Source organism: Chlorocebus sabaeus, chromosome 1 (genome assembly GCF_047675955.1).
Source record: "Chlorocebus sabaeus isolate Y175 chromosome 1, mChlSab1.0.hap1, whole genome shotgun sequence".
In the NCBI taxonomy this organism is placed as follows: domain Eukaryota; kingdom Metazoa; phylum Chordata; class Mammalia; order Primates; family Cercopithecidae; genus Chlorocebus; species Chlorocebus sabaeus.
Genome location: NC_132904.1, coordinates 97,573,600 through 97,592,853, shown reverse-complemented (window position 1 = coordinate 97,592,853; position 19,254 = coordinate 97,573,600). Strand labels below are relative to the sequence as shown.

General features: G+C 34.2%; 1 protein-coding gene across 2 annotated transcripts in view; it reads left to right on the top strand.

The window, feature by feature from the left end:
- Positions 1–16,884, top strand: part of PGR (progesterone receptor) — a 95,568-nt gene extending 78,684 nt beyond the window's left edge. For both annotated transcript variants that reach the window (XM_008020625.3, XM_008020624.3), the window contains 3 exons: positions 59–189; positions 3,029–3,186; positions 5,846–16,884. In XM_008020625.3, the coding sequence (XP_008018816.3) occupies positions 59–189; positions 3,029–3,186; positions 5,846–6,001 (445 nt within the window). In that variant the 3' untranslated portion in view covers positions 6,002–16,884. The remainder of the gene's footprint in view (positions 1–58; positions 190–3,028; positions 3,187–5,845) is intronic.
- The last annotated feature ends 2,370 nt before the right edge of the window (positions 16,885–19,254 follow it).

Sequence of the window (19,254 nt, the reverse complement as noted above, 5' to 3'; positions counted from 1 at the left end):
TGAGACACTATTTTTTTTTCCTGTTGCTTTTTCTTTTGTGTATTGTGTGTGGTGCAAGACAGCGGATGAAAGAATCATCATTCTATTCATTATGCCTTACCATGTGGCAGATCCCACAGGAGTTTGTCAAGCTTCAAGTTACCCAAGAAGAGTTCCTCTGTATGAAAGTATTGTTACTTCTTAATACAAGTGAGTGAGTTCAAATAACTTAATGCAAGATATTTAGTTTCTTAATTCATTAGAAAAGTTGCAAACAATATGATTATGTAGTTATATATGAGGTAGACATTTTGGATTATAAGTATAAAGAAGAAATACCCAATATATTGTTATAGACATTAATACAATTACTCGATTTTTTTAGTCTTTTACCTACCATATAATACTAAAATAGCCTCATCAATTTCTTTTTATTTTAGATAAAATGATTTAATTACTCTTTCATATTCACCTAATTCAGTAATGTAAACTACAGTCATGTGCCACATAACAGAATGGCCTCTTGGTGTTCCAGTAAAAGAAAGAGTTGCAAGGCTGAGGTAGAAATGATTAAGCTTAATGAGGAAGGCATGTCAAAAGTTGATACAGGCTAAAAACTAGGTCTCCTGAGCCAAGCAACTAACTAAGTTTCAAATACAAAGGAAAAGTTCTTGAAGGACATTAAAAGTGCTATTCCAGTGAACACATGAATGATAAGCAAAACAGCCTTATTTCTGATATGGAGAAAGTTTTAGTTGTCTGAATAGACGATCAAACCAGCCACAATATTCCCTTAAGCCTAAGTCTCATCCAGAGGGAAGGCCCTGATTCTCCTCAATACTAGGGAGGCTAAAAGATGTGAGGAAGGAGCAGAAAAAAGTTTGAAGCTAGCAGAAGTTGGTTCATGAGGTTTAAGAAGCCATTTCCATAACATAAAGTATAAGATGAAGCAGCAAGTGCTGATGTAGAAGCTGCAGCAAGTTATCCAAAAGATTTTGGTAAGATTATCACTACTGCTGAAAGTAGCTGTACTAAAAAACAGCTTTTCAGGGTAGATAAAACAGCTTTCCATTGGAAGAAGATGCCATCTAGGATTTTCATAACTACAGAGAAGAAGTCAATGTCTGGCTTCAAAGCTTCAAAGGACAGACTGACTCTCTTGTTAGGGGCTAATGAAGCTGGTGACTTGAAGCTGAAGCTAATGCTCATTTATCATTCTGAAGATCCTAAGGCCTTTAAGAATTATGCTCAATCTATTCTGCTGTTTATGAATGGAACAACAAAGCCTGGATGACAGCACATCTGTTTACGGCGTGGTTTACTGAATATTTTAATCCACTGTTGAAACTTATTGCTCAGAAAGGAATACTACTTTCAAATATTATTGCTCATTGACAATGCACCTAGTCAGCCAAGAGCTCTTATGGAGATATGCAAGGAGATTAATGTTTTCATTTCTGCTAACACAACATTCATTCTGTAGTTCGTAGATCAAACAGTAATTTTCCACTTTCATGTCTTATTATTTAAGAAATATATTTTGTAAAGCTGCAGCTGCCATAGACAGTGATTCCTCTGATGGATCTGGGTAAATTGAAAACCTTCTAGAAAAGATTCATCATTCTAGATACCATTAAGAACATTCATGATTCATGGGATAAGGTGAAAACAGCAAAATTAACAAAAGTTTGGAAGAAGTTTATTTCATCCCTCTTGGATGACTTTGAGGGAGTTCAAAACCTCAGTGGAGGAAATAACTACAGATGTGTGAAAAGAAGAAGAGAACTAAAATTAGACGTAGAACCTGAAGACATGACTGAATTGCACTAGTTTCATAAAACTTGAAAGATGAGTTGTTTCCTATGGATGAGCGAAGAAAGTGGTTTCTTGAGTTGGAATCTGCTTCTAGTGAAGATGCTATGAACATTATTGAAATGACAACAAAGGATTTCGAAGATTACATAAACTTAGTTGATAATGCAGCAGCCGGACTTAAGAGGATTGACTCCAGTTATGAAAGAAGTTCTACTGTGGGTAAAATGCCACCAAACTGCCAGCATTGCATGCTACAGAAAAATTATTCACAGAAGAGTCGATTGATGCAGCAAACTTCATTGTTGCCTTATTTTGAGAAGCTGTCATAGCCACCCCAACCTTCAGCAACCACCACCCTGACCAATGAGCAGCCATCAACATTTAGACAAGACCCTCCACCAGCAAAAAGATTTGACTCATGGAAGACTCAGATGATTGTTACCGTTTTCTAGCAATAAAGTATTTTTTTAGTTAAGGTATGTTCATTTTTTTAAATAATGCTGTTGCACACTTAATACATTCTAGTGTAGTGTGAATATAACTTCTATGTGGACTGGGAGACCAAAAGATGCATGTGATTCACTTTGTTGCAATATTTCCTTTATTGCAGTGGTCTGGAACCAAACCAGCTATATCTCCAAGATATGCCTGTGTAACAAAGTGGCTGGATATAAGATAAATATTTAAATATTAATACTTTTCTCCCATATCAGCAGGAAGGCATTAGAAAATTTAATGAGGCAATTTTTAAAATTACAACAAAAAGATACATTGTCTAGGAATAATCTTAATGACAAATACTTGAGATTTATATAAAGAAGACAAAAGTTTACTAAGAGATCCAAGTGTTCATTAAAAAGAAGGGAAAAAAAAGGACCCAGATTACATGCAGCTGTAAACTAAATCAAACCAAGTATTCAAGAAGCATGTAGAATAAGGCCAGGAGCTCTTTTGAGCAAATGCTAAGATAAATGCAGAATCCATTGATACAGGTCTAAAATAGGTCAGCTGAAGTGTTCTTTAATATACCTATTAGTTCTTATATTCTTCCAGTGAACTAGAAGTTTATATGTCCTGATACTATCAATAACATGATCTCTTTCCTATATAAGGTGTTTTTTTTTTCTAGAGTCATATATCAGAAGAAATCTTTATATATCTTAGAAATATGTGTTATAAGTTGTTAATGTCATCTTTTTAAACATAACTGCCACTTTTAATTGTCTTCTTACAGTTCCTTTGGAAGGACTACGAAGTCAAACCCAGTTTGAGGAGATGAGGTCAAGCTACATTAGAGAGCTCATCAAGGCAATTGGTTTGAGGCAAAAAGGAGTTGTGTCTAGCTCACAGCGTTTCTATCAACTTACAAAACTTCTTGATAACTTGCATGATGTAAGTATTTGGTTGATTCCAGAATATCAATGATTATTCTCTGATTTTCTATAACTTTTTAAATGTTACATATCAATTTTACTTTATATTATTTTCTCAGATTAATACTTGTATTTTAAAAGTGTTTGGATCACGCTGCTCAGACTTTATATTTTTTTTTTCATTTTCAATATAGACCACCCAAATATTCTTTTACAAGTATTTGCATAATTTGAGGGTAATTTAATAGCTGATAGAAATTGTGGTACATTTCCTGAATATGTTCTAAAATATTTGTGCCTAAAATTATAAAAGATTTTATATATATAGTAAAAACTATGTATGTGGAAAATAAGACTCATGCCATTTTAAATGGAATTATAAATAACATTGCTGATGGATGGGCAATAAGGCAATATATAGCAAAAGTTAAAATTTGCATGCTTTTCAAGTTTCTATTTTTTAGAATTTATCTTAAAGAAATAATTAGGCAAATGTAATATACATGCAAGGATGTTCAGCATAGCAGAGGGGAAAAAAGGAAAACAAACAAGAAATGCCCAACACCAGAAGTGGATTACTAAGACAAGATATCTGTGGTTTGTCAAGATATATGAAATACAAGCTTTTATTGCTACTATGTTCAGGTCACATTAAAATGACAGTGAAGGCATAAAAAAGCTATCCACTCACTAGGTCAACTTTTGAGGTCTTACTCCTGAATATGAACAGACAGCCAAGATTATGAGCTATTTGAGTAAAGCCTCTAAAATGAAAGGCAGAAAGCAAAATAAAAAGACACTTGAAGGAAAAAAACACCAGTGCAGAGAACAGAAGAAAACTTCTAACATCCTCAGAGAAATAAGAATGATATGGCGTCCATGACATGAGAACAGAAAATATTTTTTAAATGAACATTTAGCAAGAAAATACTTTTAGATAATTAAATGAAGAAAGGCAGAAATTAAAAATTCACTGAAAGGGCTGAAATGGAAGGGAAAATCTGGGGAAAAGTAAAAGATCAAAACATGGAAAATTAGAAAGACGAGTTATAGTAAATTTAGTATCCAGGGAGTTCTAGCCTCCAATTAATAGGAATGTCCAGAAGAAAAAATAGAGAAAATCAAGGAGAGAAATTTATGTAAGAAATCATAAAAGTTGCTGGAACTGAAATACACGAGTTTTCTAACAATAAGGGTTCAGTGTAGAGGCACTGCACAATTGAACTAAGGTGCCTTATTGTAAAACTGTAGCATGCCAGAAATGAAGAGAATATTTTAAGTATACCAGCAATGAAAGAAACAGATCACATAGAAGTTATCAGGATTCAGAATGATGTTGGACTTCTATGCAGCAACAGTGGAAGCCAGAAGACAGTGGAGCAGGCCTTCAGAATTTCATGGAAAAGAAAATCTTCAAAGAATTTCATACCTAGCCAAACCATCGAACAATACAATGGCAGCATGAAAGTATTTTCAACTGTGCAAGGTCTCCTAGAGTTTACCTCAGATACAACCTTTCTCAAGAATTGCTACAGGATGTCTTATAACAAAACATGGGACTAAGCCAAAGATCCACCCCAAGAGAGATGCAAAGTGATGTCCCAACACAATAATTGTGCAGAGCAGTAGTTAGTCTAGATGGGAGCAGTAATACAAAGGGTTCTAGGATACCAGCTCCAGGAAAAATAAATGGAACTGAGAGATTACCAGTAAGTATGACTGTAATTGAGGTGATTTTTACAATTCTGTTGGCGCATTTGACTATGATTTTGTGACAAATGTAGAGAAAACAAAACAAACAAGAACACGAGGTGATTCACTTCTGCAAAATAAAAATGAGTCATAAGAATGGAGTTGCAATCCAGCAGAAAACCATTAAAAATCTTTATAATGTAAATGCTGGATATTGCCGTTAGCTAAAAATTGAGCTAAAAGCTCTCTCAGGGAAGAAAAGAATGTGTACATAGTTGAGGAAGAGAGTGTCTAGTATAAGAGAACTTCATTTTCTTCATTTCCCATAGTAGAAACTAAACCTAACTTTAGTGGAAATATAGAAATAAATATTAAAAGACACAGGCTACAAAAAGTTGAAGGTAGTTGTGTCTACGGGGCTGGAATAGGGATGGGAAGAAGTCTATCAGGAAACTGCAAGGCTGTATTGCTGCTGCTGCTGCTTTTGTTTTTATAATCATGTAGTACTACTTGGCTTTTAACACTATACACATGAATTACTTTGATAAAAATTAGATTAAACGATGTTGGATTATTGGCATAGGAAGAATCAATATGTTATATAAAACAGCCAGATTAGCAAATAGAATTTATGAAACATGTGTAACATCATGTGTATATTTGGGTATGTCTGTATACATGTATAAAAAGAAAAAAAACTTGAGTAATATACCAAAATGTTTACACAGCTTATCCTGTGGAATTATGAACAACTTTCATTTATTTAAATAAATCTTTCCGTAATATCAGAATGTCCTATCACAAGTATGTAACATTTTACATATTATTCTAGAAAATGGTGGGAGTTATTTTCATTGTGGCAAGAAGAAAACACCTTGAGAAGTATTTATATTATAAATAGTTAGAAAAATAAGTTGCCATATTTGAATAGCATATGAATTTATTATTTTTATTACATGTTTTCTACTTGTTTGTTAAACCAACAGCTTGTCAAACAACTTCATCTGTACTGCTTGAATACATTTATCCAGTCCCGGGCACTGAGTGTTGAATTTCCAGAAATGATGTCTGAAGTTATTGCTGCACAATTACCCAAGATATTGGCAGGGATGGTGAAACCCCTTCTCTTTCATAAAAAGTGAATGTCATCTTTTTCTTTTAAAGAATTAAATTCTGTGGTATGTCTTTTTGTTTTGGTCAGGATTATGAGGTCTTGAATTTTTATAATGTTCTTCTGAAAGCCTTACATTTATAACATATCATAGTGTGTAAATTTAAGATAAAAATTGTGAGGTTCTAATTATTTTCCTTTATAAAGTATAATTAGAATGTTTAGCTGTTTTGTGTACCCATATTTTCTTGAAGAATTTACAAGACTGAAAAAGTACTAAAATTGTTAAAGTATATCTTATCCATATTATTTCATACCATGTAGGTGAGAATTTTTAACTTTTACATCTAACAAATCATCTACTTAAGAGAAAAAAAATCTTACATGTAATAATACAAAGCTATTATATAAGTTATTTCTAGGTAACTCCCTTTGTCTCAATCATATTTCCAAAAATGAACATTTAAAATGTTATGCAAAATTTTGTCTAAGTATATTTGTGTGAGGATGAAATTCGTAACTTTCATCAGATTTTCAAAAGTATTTTTAATGCAAAAAATGTAGAAAGAGTTTAGAACCACTAAAATAGATTGATGTTCTTCAAACTAGGCAAAACAACTCATATGTTAAGACCATTTTCCAGATTGGAAACACAAATCTCTTAGGAAGTTAATAAGTAGATTCATATCATTATACAAATAGTATTGTGGGTTTTGTAGGTTTTTAAAATAACCTTTTTTGGGGAGAGAATTGTCCTCTAATGAGGTATTACAAGAGGAAATAAGAAATCAGAAGATTATGGCCTAACTGTACTCCTTACCACCTGTGGCATGTTGAAAGTTAGTCACCCTTACTGATTTTCAATTCCCTCACTTTTGAAAGTAGTAAAATATCTTTCCTGCCAATTGCTCCTTTTGGTCAGAGCTTATTAACATCTTTTCAAATCAAAGGAAAGAAGAAAGGGAGAGGAGGAGGAGGGAGGTATCAATTCACACACCTTTCTCCTCTTTATCCTCCACTATCATGATTTCATCTTATCTTTCAGCCATGCAGATCTTTTTACCATCAAATTTCTGCCAGAATTTTCCCCTTTGATGCTAATTCCATATGCATGTTTCAACCTTCAAGACTCAGCCAAATGTCATTTCTGTAAAATCTTCTCTGAGTCTTTCAAGCAGTAATTTGCCTTCTCCTAGAGTTCACCTGCCATTTTGTGCACATTTGAGTTACAGTAGCATGTTGTTTTACAATTGTGACTCTCCTAGGAGTCTGGGAGTCACATAAAGTGGACAATAGTGTTTGTCGACTGAGAGTTGAATGACATGTTGTCTCTGTCTTGGTATTACAGTAGATTTTGATCATTCTTTGGTTACATTTTTGCATATTTCTGTACCCATGACTTTATCACTTTCTTCTCCCATGCTTTATCAATTATCTTCATCACTTTTAAACTTTCCACCTTTGCTTCCTACTTTGTGAGATCTCTCCCTTTACTGACTATAACATAGAAGAATAGAAGTGTATTTTATGTGTCTTAAGGACAATACTTTAGATTTCTTGTTCTAACTTTTTTAAACTGAATGAATGGAATATTATTTCTCTCCCTAAGAAAAATTCCACAAAACAATTATTTCTCACGTTTATGTAGCCTTAAATTGTTTTGTACTGTAAACCTCAGTATAAAAACTTTCTTCATTTCTAATTTCATTCAACAAATATTGATTGAGTACCTGGTATTAGCACAAGAAAAATGTGCCAATAAGCCTTATGAGAATTTGGAGCTGAAGAAAGACTATATAACTCAGGAAAGTTACAGTCCAGTAGTAGGTATAAATTACAGTGCCTGATAGGTAAGAATTTTAATATCTGTACACTCAACATATACTAGATAGATGCAAAACATTTACATACAATTTTACTGATACATGTGCAGCACAACGGTACTAACTTTAAAGTAAATATTAAATAACACCTTTATGTGTCAGTAATTCATTTGCATTAAATCTTATTGAAAAGGCTTTCAGTATATTTTCCCCACAAACGTCATCCCAAGAGAAGTATTTTTAACATCTCCCAAATATAATAGTTACAGGAAATCTACCTCTGTGAGAGTGACACCTCTCAGAATGAACTGTGTGACATAAGAAAATGAATGTAGGTCTATCCAAAAAAACCCAAGAAACAAAAATAATATTATTAGCCCTTTATACTTAAGTGATGGACTCAGGGAACAGTTGATGTTGTGATCATTTTATTATCTCATTTTTGTTACTTTGAATTAAACCAATATTTTGATGATATAAATCATTTCCACCAGCATAGATTTAATTTCCATCATAACTTTAAAATTTTCTAATTTCACTCAACTATGAGGGAATAGAATGTGGCAGCCACAGGTTTGGCTTTTGTTAAAATGTTTGATATCTTTGATGTTGATCTCTGTCTGCAATGTAGATGTCTAAACACTAGGATTTAATAGTTAATGCTAAGCTTAAAAAATAAAACACCTTTTTAAAAAGAATATGGCTTCACTAAATGGAAAATATCTAATTTCTAAATCTTTTCTCTACAAAGTACTATCTACCAATGTCTCCATTACTATTTAGTCATCATAACCATTATCTTCATTTTACAGGTCATGTTCTTTCTGGTAGCTCTAAAATGACACTAAATCATAAGAAGACAAGTTACATATCAGGAAATACTTGAAGGTTACTGAAATAGATTCTTGAGTTAATGAAAATATTTTCCGTAAAAAGGTTTGAAAAGCCATTTGAGTCTAAAGCATTATACCTCCATTATCAGTAGTTATGTGACAATTGTGTGCGTGTGTGTTTAATGTTTAAAGATGTGGCACTTTTTAATAAGGCAATGCTATGCTATTTTTTCACATTTAACATTAAGATAATTTATTGCTATACAGATGATATGGAAATATGATGAACAATATTTTTTTGCCAAAACTATGCCTTGTAAGTAGCCATGGCATGTCAACCTGTAACTTAAATTATCCACAACTAGTCATGTGTTTGATGATGGGCACTGTGGAGATAGCTGACTTAGGACTGTGCCCCCCTTCTCTGCCACTTACTAGCTGGATGAGATTAAGCAAGTTATTTAACCTCTCTGATTAAACCTGCCTTTGCCCAGTGCTTTGTAATGAATAGAAATGGAAACCAAAAAAATGTATACAGGCGTTCAGAAATAGTAATTGCTATTATTTTGTTTTCATTAAGCCATAGTTCTGGCTATAATTTTATCAAACTAACTGGCTATTTTCTACAATGAAACCAGGATTCTAGAAAGTCTCATTGTTTTATTTATGTCACCATATGCTATGATATATTTGATTGAATTCATTTAAAATTAGGGCTGAAAGTATTCAAGTAATTTATTCTGCTGAAAAAATACAGCGTTTTGAGTTTAGGGCCTGTTTTATCAAAGATATAAAGAGGCTATCACTCTTTCATTGTAGATATTTTAAAATAATGACACTGATTTTAACATTTTAAGTGTCTTTTTAGAATGAAGAGCCTGACTAGAACACAGCCCCTACCAAAACCCATGCTGAAATTATTTTTACTATGGCAACAATTCCACAAAAGGGAACAATGGGTTTAGAAATCACAGTGAAGTCATCAACCCAAAAAATAACTTCCTATCCCTAAGAAGGTTATGATGTAAGATGCCCACAAGAAATCTATGTCTGCTTTAATCTGTCTTGTATTCCTTTGGTAGGATGGCTATTACATTTTCAGTTTTTGCTGTGAGTACCTAGGCAATTTCTGTCATCCATACTTATCCTTCACACATCAGAAGTCAGGATAGAATATGAATCCTTTTCAATATTTTTACAACCCTAGAGCCTTGTGCATAAGAAGCACTCAACACTTGCAAAATATATTTTTTTTTCAAATTTAAAGATACTCTATTTTTGTATTCAATAACTCAACAACTGTGGTCCCCACTGATAAAGTGAAGTGGACAAGAAGACAAGTAATGGCATAAGTTTCTTTTTCCCAAAGTATGCCTGTTCAGTAGCCATTGGATGTGGGAAATTTCTACATCTCTTAAAATTTTACAGGAAATACATAGCCAGATGTAGCAAAAGTTCATCAGGTCCTAAATTGCTTATCCTTACTATACTAAGTCATGAAATGATTTTTAATGAAAAGAACATCACCTAGGTTTTGTGGTTTTTTTCTTATTCATGGCTGAGTGAAAAGAACAATCTCTGTTTCTCCCTAGCATCTGCGGACTATTTAATGTACCATGATTCCATACTCTGTGGTCCTTATTAAATCCAAAATTAAACAAAAAGCAGTAAAATAACTGACTACTCACCCATATTATGAAATATAATCCAAAACAGATTAGTCAACATCCATAAGATGAATCTAAGCTGAACTGGGCCTAGATTATTGAGTTCAGGTTGGATCACATCCCTATTTATTAATAAACTCAGGAAAGAAGGCCTTACAGACCATCAGCTAGCTGTAGCTAATAGAACCTATACTTCTAAAGTTAAGCCTAGAATGAATATGGCCTTAAAAACTGAAAAGAAGCAGGAAAGAACAATTTTCTTCAACAATTTGTCCACCCTGTCACTGGAGAAAATTTAAGAATTTGGGGGTGTTGGTACTAAGTTAAACACAGCAGCTGTTGATGGCAGAAATGATTTAATACATACATTCTCTGAATATCCTATAACCAAAGCAAAGAAAAACACCAAGGGGTTTGTTCTCCTCCTTGGAGCTGACTGCATTCCAAGGCAGAGCTCAGGTCACATGCCCAGGGGCTGCGCCCAAGCTTGTCCGCAGCCTTATGCAGCTGTGGAGTCTGGAAGACTGTTGCAGGACTGCTGGCCTAGTCCCAGAATGTCAGCCTCATTTTCGATTTACTGGCTCTTGTTGCTTTATGTCATGCTGACCTTATTGTTAAACACAGGTTTGTTTGCTTTTTTCCCACTCATGGAGACATGGGAGAGGCATTATTTTTAAGCTGGTTGAAAACTTTAACTGATAAAGCATTTTTAGAGAAACATGAATCAGACAGCTAAGAAAGCATACTCTGTCCATTACTTTAAAGAAAATGTACAGATTATTAACTCTGTAGTATGGCATTAATGTCCTGGTCAATATTTAGATAGGTATGAATAAAATATTTAAATGATATTGTAAATAGTTTTCAGGACATATGCTATAGCCTATTTTTATTATCTTTTGAAATTGCTCTTAATACATCAAATACTGATGTATTCAATTTATCAGATATAAATTATTCTAAATGAAGCCCACTTCAATGTTTTTGTCTTGTCAGTTATATGTTAAGCTTCTGATCTCTCTGTCTATGATGTTCACTAATCTGAGTTTTTGTTCTTATGAATTATTTTAGACAGCAGTGGTTTTAAGCTTTTTTTGCCACGAAAAATACCTTTTATTTTCTCCTTCCCCAGAAAAGTTTATGCCTTGAAGTATCTATCCACCAAACTGTACTTCTATTAAGAAATAGTTATTTTATTTTCTTAATGTTTTGTTATTCAAAGACATATCAATGAAAGTTGCTGAGCAGCATGAATAACAATTATATCCACACCGATTTGATATATTTTGTGTAGCCTTAACTTGATAGCATAAAATGTCATTGCTTTTTAAATAATAGCTAGTCAATGGTCTTCTATCATAGCTTTCCTAAACTAGGTTAAGATCCAGAGCTTTGGGGTCATAATATATTACATACAATTATCTTTTTCTAAGGGCTTTAAAATTCATGAGAATAGCCAAAAAAGGTACGTGGAAAGTTAATTCAAACATACCATATTCTTGTTAAAACAGAGATGTGGCTCTGCTTGTTCTCCATAAGGTAGAAGTACTTTCCAGAATTTACCTAAACTAGTAAGCCCTGTATTTGCTATGATTAGGGATAGGAAGATATTTTCACATGGCAGACTTTAGAATTCCTCACTTTAGCCAATAAAGTATCTCTTTTTGATCTTAGTATTCTGTATATTTTAACTTTTCTAAGATGTGCATGTTTAAAAGAAAAATCAGCACAAAGGGGTTTTTTTTAAGTTAAAACTTTTAACTGAAATTTGAAAGAAACAGAAGAAAATATCAAAGTTCTTTGTATTTTGAGAGGATTAAATATGATTTACAAAAGTTACATGGAGGGCTATCTAAAACATTAACTTAAATATTTTTTTGTTGAAAAGTCTTACTTTAGGCATCATTTTATTCCTCAGCAACTAGCTGTGAAGCCTTTACTGTGTTGTATGACAGTCACTCTGCCAGATTGTGGAGATAACCAGTGTTCCCTTCTTCTCTGAGCTTAGAGTTGGGTGGGGAATAAAGACAGGTAAACAGCTACAATATTGTACTGTGAGTGCTTATGCTGGAGAAAGTTCAGGGAACTACTAGAGCACCTAAGAGGAGCACCTACCTTGAATTTAGGGGTTAGCAGAGGCATCCTGAAAAAAGTCAAGCCTAAGCCATGATCTACAAGCAGTTTAGGAATTAGCAGAACATGCAGGGTGAGGAGATGCCAAAGGCAAGAAGAGAAGTATTCCAAACAAGAGGGATCCCGAAGAGAAAAGAGTATCCCAAACAACATATGCACAAACCTAATGGGGAGACAGAATGTAGGGTGGGGATGGATGATGAGACTGAAGAAGAAAGTCAGGTCTAGAAAATCAGTGGCCTTGTACAGCATGTTAAAGAGTGTAGACTTGATTCTGTTGTAAACAGGAAAGCAGCACAATTCATATGAATATTTTAGAAGACTCCCACTGGAATATGGAGAATAAAGTTGGAGATGACTAATCCTGGAAGCAGGAAGAATATTTTTGAGGAAGTTGCACTATTTTGGTGAAAATGATGGTCATAAACATGAGGACTTGTAGGTGATCATGACCTCCTCTCTAATTTTCCAGAAGGGTTTTGGAAGATATAACATAGGAACATTGACAGTACTGACGAAAGGAGACAAAATATGTCATATAAATTGTCAAACACAAGGGCAGACATCCAATTATTTTGCATATGTGTTGAAATTACAAATTTTTCAAGAATGAGAACAAAAACTACAAAACTTAGTTTTACCAAGTCCCAGAATTCTATCTAACCAAACAATCTGTACCACTCCACCTATATCTCTACCTTTGCATTTCTGTCCAACCTCAAAGTCCAGGTCTATATACACAGGTAAGACTAGAGCAGCTCAAGTTTCAGAAAATGAGAAAGAAAGAGGAACTGAGTTGTGTTGAACCCATGCAAAATAAACACATTCTTTGTATAGATTCCTGAAAGTACAAGAGGAGAGGAATTCACCTAACTCATAGGTATTTGATGTTATGAATCCATGGTTGGGCTCGGCTTTTAAAAAGCCTTATCTGAGATTCCTTCTGTGGAACAAAGTTCCATCAAAGCCCATTTTAAAGCCTACATTAAAAACAAAATTCTTGCTGCATTGTATACAAATAATAATGCCATGATCAAATAATCAGATGCCATTATCAAGTGGAATTACAAAATGGTATACCCACTCCAAAAAAAGAGCTAAATTCTCGATAGAGTGTCATGACTTCATGAGCCCTCCACAGCATTGGAGCTGAGGAGGAAGCACCGGTGAGCAATAGGTTGAAGAGAAAACTTGGCGCTTAAGAATGTTTCCATCTTTTTTCATCTGAAAGAGCCTTATTTTTGGATTACATCATTCAATTTCCATCAAGGGCTGGTTTTCCTTTTTAGTTCCACTAACCAGACAGCAGCTGGGAAGGAGGAAGCTTTCCATGTGCACATGGTAGCTGTGGAAAGGAGGTTTCTTTCTCCAGGTCTTCACTGGCCATATGCCAGTTCCCTTGTTAGTTATGCCGAGTCATAGAACCCATTTCTGTCGTCTCATATTTAAGTCTTTGTCTTGTGAATTTATCTATTCTTTCGGCTTCAGCACTGCAGAGTGCTGAGACTTTGCTAACTTCCATTCTTGCTGGCTTAGCAGATTCCTCATTCCTCTTAGGCCCAGCTGTTTTCTCATCTGGCCCTGCTGTGGAGTCACCTTGCACCTCCAGGAGAGCCATGGCTTACCACTGCCTGCTAAGCCTCCACTCAGCTGCCACCACACTAAATCCAAGTTTCTCTAAGATGTTGCAGAGTTTCCGGGCAAGCATAAAAGTCTTGATTTTCCTGGACTTCCCTTTGTCTTAATCTCACCTCCTTCAAGTTTCAGTCTCAGAATGTAGGCGTTTGTCCTCTTTGCCCTACCTCTTCCTTCTTCTGAATCATGAAAGGCCCTCACTTCCTCTTGCTGTGTGCTGGAAGCTTCTGTCAGGTCTTAGAATGAGTTCTCATCTAGTCCTAGTAGCTTTCGATGCTTAAGTCCACCTTTTAAGGATACCTTTGAGATTTAGACCATTGTTTTTCACTTGAGAAAGACCTAATCTCCAGACTTGCCTTTCTGTGGATTTCAAACACCAATTGAAGACGTCAGAAGCTGAATGTTGACTTTCTTTGAATTTTCTTCTATAACAATTCCAGTTCTCCTCAGAGCAATATGCCTCCAACTGACCAGGAGAAAGGTCAGGTGCCAAATAGAAAAACACAAAGATTAATTATTTCAAATAAGCATATACTTTGAAAGTGCTTTGGGAATTCATGAGGTTTTCTATCAAGAGGGTAAGACTCTTCATCCATGTGTGCCTGGCAGTCCTGGCACTGGCTGGTAACAGATGCAAAACAGTAAAAATTAGGTGATCATGGATTTTAACGGTATCATCACATACTTATTTTCTATGTAATGTTTTATATTTCCCCTAAAATACTTTGACTGTTTTGCACATGGTAGATATTCACTTTTTTGTGTGTTGAAGTTGATGAAATCTTCAGTTATCTACCCCATTGCTTGTTAGTAAAATTAGTGTTAATACTTGGCAAGAGATGCAGGGAATTTTTCTCATGACTCACGACCTATTTAGTTATTAATGCTACTACCCTATTTTGAGTAAACAGTAGGTCACTGAGTACACTGTCCAGAGTTATACTTTTAAAGATATTTAGCACTATATACTTCTTGAGTCTAAAGTCATACACTTTGCTCATTTCTGAATGGGAAAGACATTTGAGAGTATGTTGACAATTGATGTGAAGGTTTTTGCCGAGAAGGTGAAACTGTCCTTTCATCTGTGTATGCCTGGGGCTGGGTCCCTGGCAGTGATTGGGTGACAATGCAAAGCTGTAAAAACTAGGTGCTAGTGGGCACCTAATATCATCACCGTGTACTTATTTTCAAGCTAATATGCAAAATCCCATCTCTGTTTTTAAACTAAGTGTAGATTTCAGAGAAAATATTTTGTGGTTCACATAAGAAAACAGTCTACTCAGCTTGACAAGTGTTTTATGTTAAATTGGCTGGTGGTTTGAAATGAATCATCTTCACATAATGTTTTCTTTAAAAATATTGTGAATTTAGCTCTAATTCTTGTTATTCTGTGTGATAATAAAGAATAAACTAATTTCTATATCTCTCTTTATTAATGAATTATAGCATCTAAAACCTCAATACAATTACATACAAGACATGTACCAATTATCAGTGCATTCTTTACCAGTTATTTTAAATTTATAACCAACATTTCAATTTGTACAATACTGTATGTGGCATAAGGTGAGATACTGATATGGAAGATTTGGCATTATAGAGACAATATCCTTGACTGTGTATGCATTTTAGCAAAGCAAAGAGTGATTCTCAGACAATTAAGTTGAAACCAACTACATAGTGTTTTAATCAGAAAGACAAAATACAATCAACTGATACCTAGTGAGATTCAATAATATACTGTTTTGGTTATTCACATTGATTAAAAAGTTTGGTATTACACAAGAATTTTCATATGAAATTTAATGCATTTGACATTAAGGCAAATGATAATCTGCTTATAATAACAAAGTATTTCAGACTACATTGGTTTCATTACTAGGAGTATAATTTAGTATAGTCCTAGAAACATACAAATATGCTCCTTTAGTAAATAAAATAAATGCCTAAATTGTATAAGGAACTGACGCAGGCAAACCCCCAAATGGGGGCTCAGCTTGGGAGGATTTTTGGCTTAATTCAGAAAAGAATTCAAGAGGGAGTCCACAGTGAAAGCAGCCAAGTTTATTGGAGCAACAGCATCCAGCAAAATGGCTACTCCGTAGGCAGAGTAGCCCTCGTGAGTTGCTGGCTGGATAGATGCATACCAACTCTTAATTATATGCTAACTATGAGGTCTGTTATTCACAGATTTTCTGGAAAAGCACTAGGGAGTTCTTGGAACTATATAAGTTAATTTCTGGATGTTTCCATAACATTTGTAAAGTGTCATGGTGCTGATGGCAGTGTCTCATAGCATGCAGATGCATTGTAACTTCTAGTCCTAGCTGATTTGGGCCAGTTTCTTAGCTACACCTGTTTTTCATCAGCAGGGTCATGAAAACAAGTCCTGGTGATATTTTACCTCAGAACCATGATAGGTCTTGGAGACACAAAGATAGATGAGTAGAACAGGATTCTTGCTGTAAGTTTGAGTTGATACAATGCCACATATTATTAATTGTTTGAAATGTCAAAATACTTGTTTCTCACTGAATCAACTGGATTTGGAATAGACTAGAAAATATGGAAAGCTTTATTGGATCATTTGGCCATGAAAATGTTCCTATCACATAAACACTTTATTTATTCCTGGTTAATACTATGTTTTCGGTTTTTAAACATGCCACCATATTCAGATTTACAAATGTAAATACTGTTGAGAAACTTCATATTTACCTGTGAAACAACATGCTGTTTTTTATAAATACTTGATTGTGATGGTTGGTGGAGTTTTTCCAATCGAAGTTAATTAATGAATAAAGAGAAAATGTGGCAAGTGGCTATGAATGTCAACGCACATGAGATTTTTCCCTTGTGCCCCTATATGTCACTGTATGGAGTCACTATAACAAACTAAGTGTAGCTCTCTCCACACTGATCATGAATAAATACTTAATATCAAGGATCAAGTTTTTAAAGCTATATTTCAACGGCAGGAAGTTATATTTACCTAAGCAGATGAAGTTTAAACCCATCTTATAAATGATCGAATCCAAACAAGTAGAGTAACTATAATATGCAGAGATTCGTGACCAGTTATTTGTGAGTAGTTTGGAATTCATAAAGCTTAAACAACTTAGGTACTCTATGAAAAAGCAAAGTATTTTTATGTTTGAATTATGTCAGCTACCCATAATTATGTTGTGATATAAGAGAAGCAGTATAGTAAGAATATATGCTCTGGAGCTACACCATCTCAATCTCATTTCATGCTGCACCACTTACTATCTATGTGACCTTGCAGCATACTTTCACTCTCTGCCTTAGTTTTCTGATCTGTGAAATGGATATAACAATAGTACCTGTTTCACAGGGTTGTTATGAAGATCAAATCAGTATAAGAAAAATGAACTGAAGAGTAGTGTGTGACATAGCAAGCACTATTTCGGTGTTTCATCCAAATTAAGTGGATTTTTCCTTAACAGATAAATGATTAAGGGTACAAAAGATATTAAACTTTTATCTTTTTTTTGAGATGGAGTCTTGCTCTGTCACCCAGGCTGGAGTTCACTGGCGTAATCTCAGCTCACTGCAACCTCCACCTCCTGGGCTCAAGCGATTCGCCTGCCTCAGTCTCCCAAGTAGCTGGGACTACAGTTCCACACCACCAGGCCCAGCTAATTTTTGTATTTTTAGTAGAGACAGGGTTTTACCATGTTGGCCAGGATGGTCTCGATCTCCCTACCTCGTGATCTGCCTGCCTCGGCATCCCAAATTGCTGGGATTACAGGCATGAACCACTAGTGCCCGGCCTAAATTTTTATATAAACTATTTAGTAAAAATAATTTTTAATATTTTAGGACATGGGAAATTCAGTAGCATAGTAATTATCAAAGTAGTAAATTTTTTCAGCAAAGGAGATCAAAGATAGACTGTTAAGAGTGAAAAAATAGGGTATTAATCAACAAAATTATGAATCTGAATAGTCACAATTTTTCAGTTTCTGTACCTGAAATAGTTTCTGCATGGGATAGATTGGACTAACCAAATTTATCTCATTTTATGGCTCTAGCCTAACTACCTTCCCCATTAAATAATGTTTTTAGATATATGCAAAGAGAAAAAAAGAACTTTTTGAATTATGAGATATACCTAACAAAACAATAATGAAAAAGCTATTTATAAAATAGTTAAGATTAGATTATAAATCTAAAGTTGTATTTTGTTGGCACTAAAGGACTCCAATATTGTTTATATGTCAAAAATTATTGGCCGGGCACAGTGGCTCACACCTGTAATCCCAGAACATTCGGAGGCCGAGGCGGGCAGATCACCTGAGGTCAGGAGTTCAAGACCAACGTGGCCAACATGGTGAAACCCCATCTCTACTAAAAATACAAAAATTAGGAATTCATCAGAGATCAAAAGAAACTCAACTCCTCTCCTACTAAATTTGGGATTAAAAATTGCATTTAGATTTAAGTACTGGAAATATATTAAAATTAAAAATTGCATTTAGATTTAAGTACTGGAAATATATTCTGAGACAGAACATTTTCTTGCAAGTAATTGGCATGGTCTGTGCAGTTGGGGAAACTGTCTCTTTAATGACAGAAGATAGCACTTTGGATTAGAGTTGACTGATAGCTCCTAGATCTATAGGAATGACTATAATAGTGTTTTTTTAAAAAAATTGATACACATCTTAAAGAAAATATATCTTAAAATTTTATTCAGTGATATTAGGGAATGCTATATAAATTATAATAAATATAACATTCTTGAAAATCAAAAGTTCCTCTGATTTAACCTTTAACACTGAATCATTTGGAAAGGAATTTTTTATTTTTTTAACATTTCTTTTTTTTTTTTTTAAATTATACTTTAAGTTCTGGGATACATGTGCAGAACGTGCAGGTTTGTTACATAGGTATACATGTCCCATGGTGGTTTGCTGCACCCATCAACCTGTCATTTACATTAGGTATTTCTCCTAATGCTATCCTTCCCCTAGCCCTCTGCTCTGGAATGTATTTTAATAGTTGGAACTCTGAGGATAAAGTCATATTCGCCGTATTTTCATTATATTAAATAGTTCTGATACAATTGATGACTTAATGTCCTATTTCAAAGCTTCCTTATTTTATCTGAATGTTTTCATCTTTATGTAGCAGAAGGTTAAGATAAGTAACCATATAATCCTTATATAA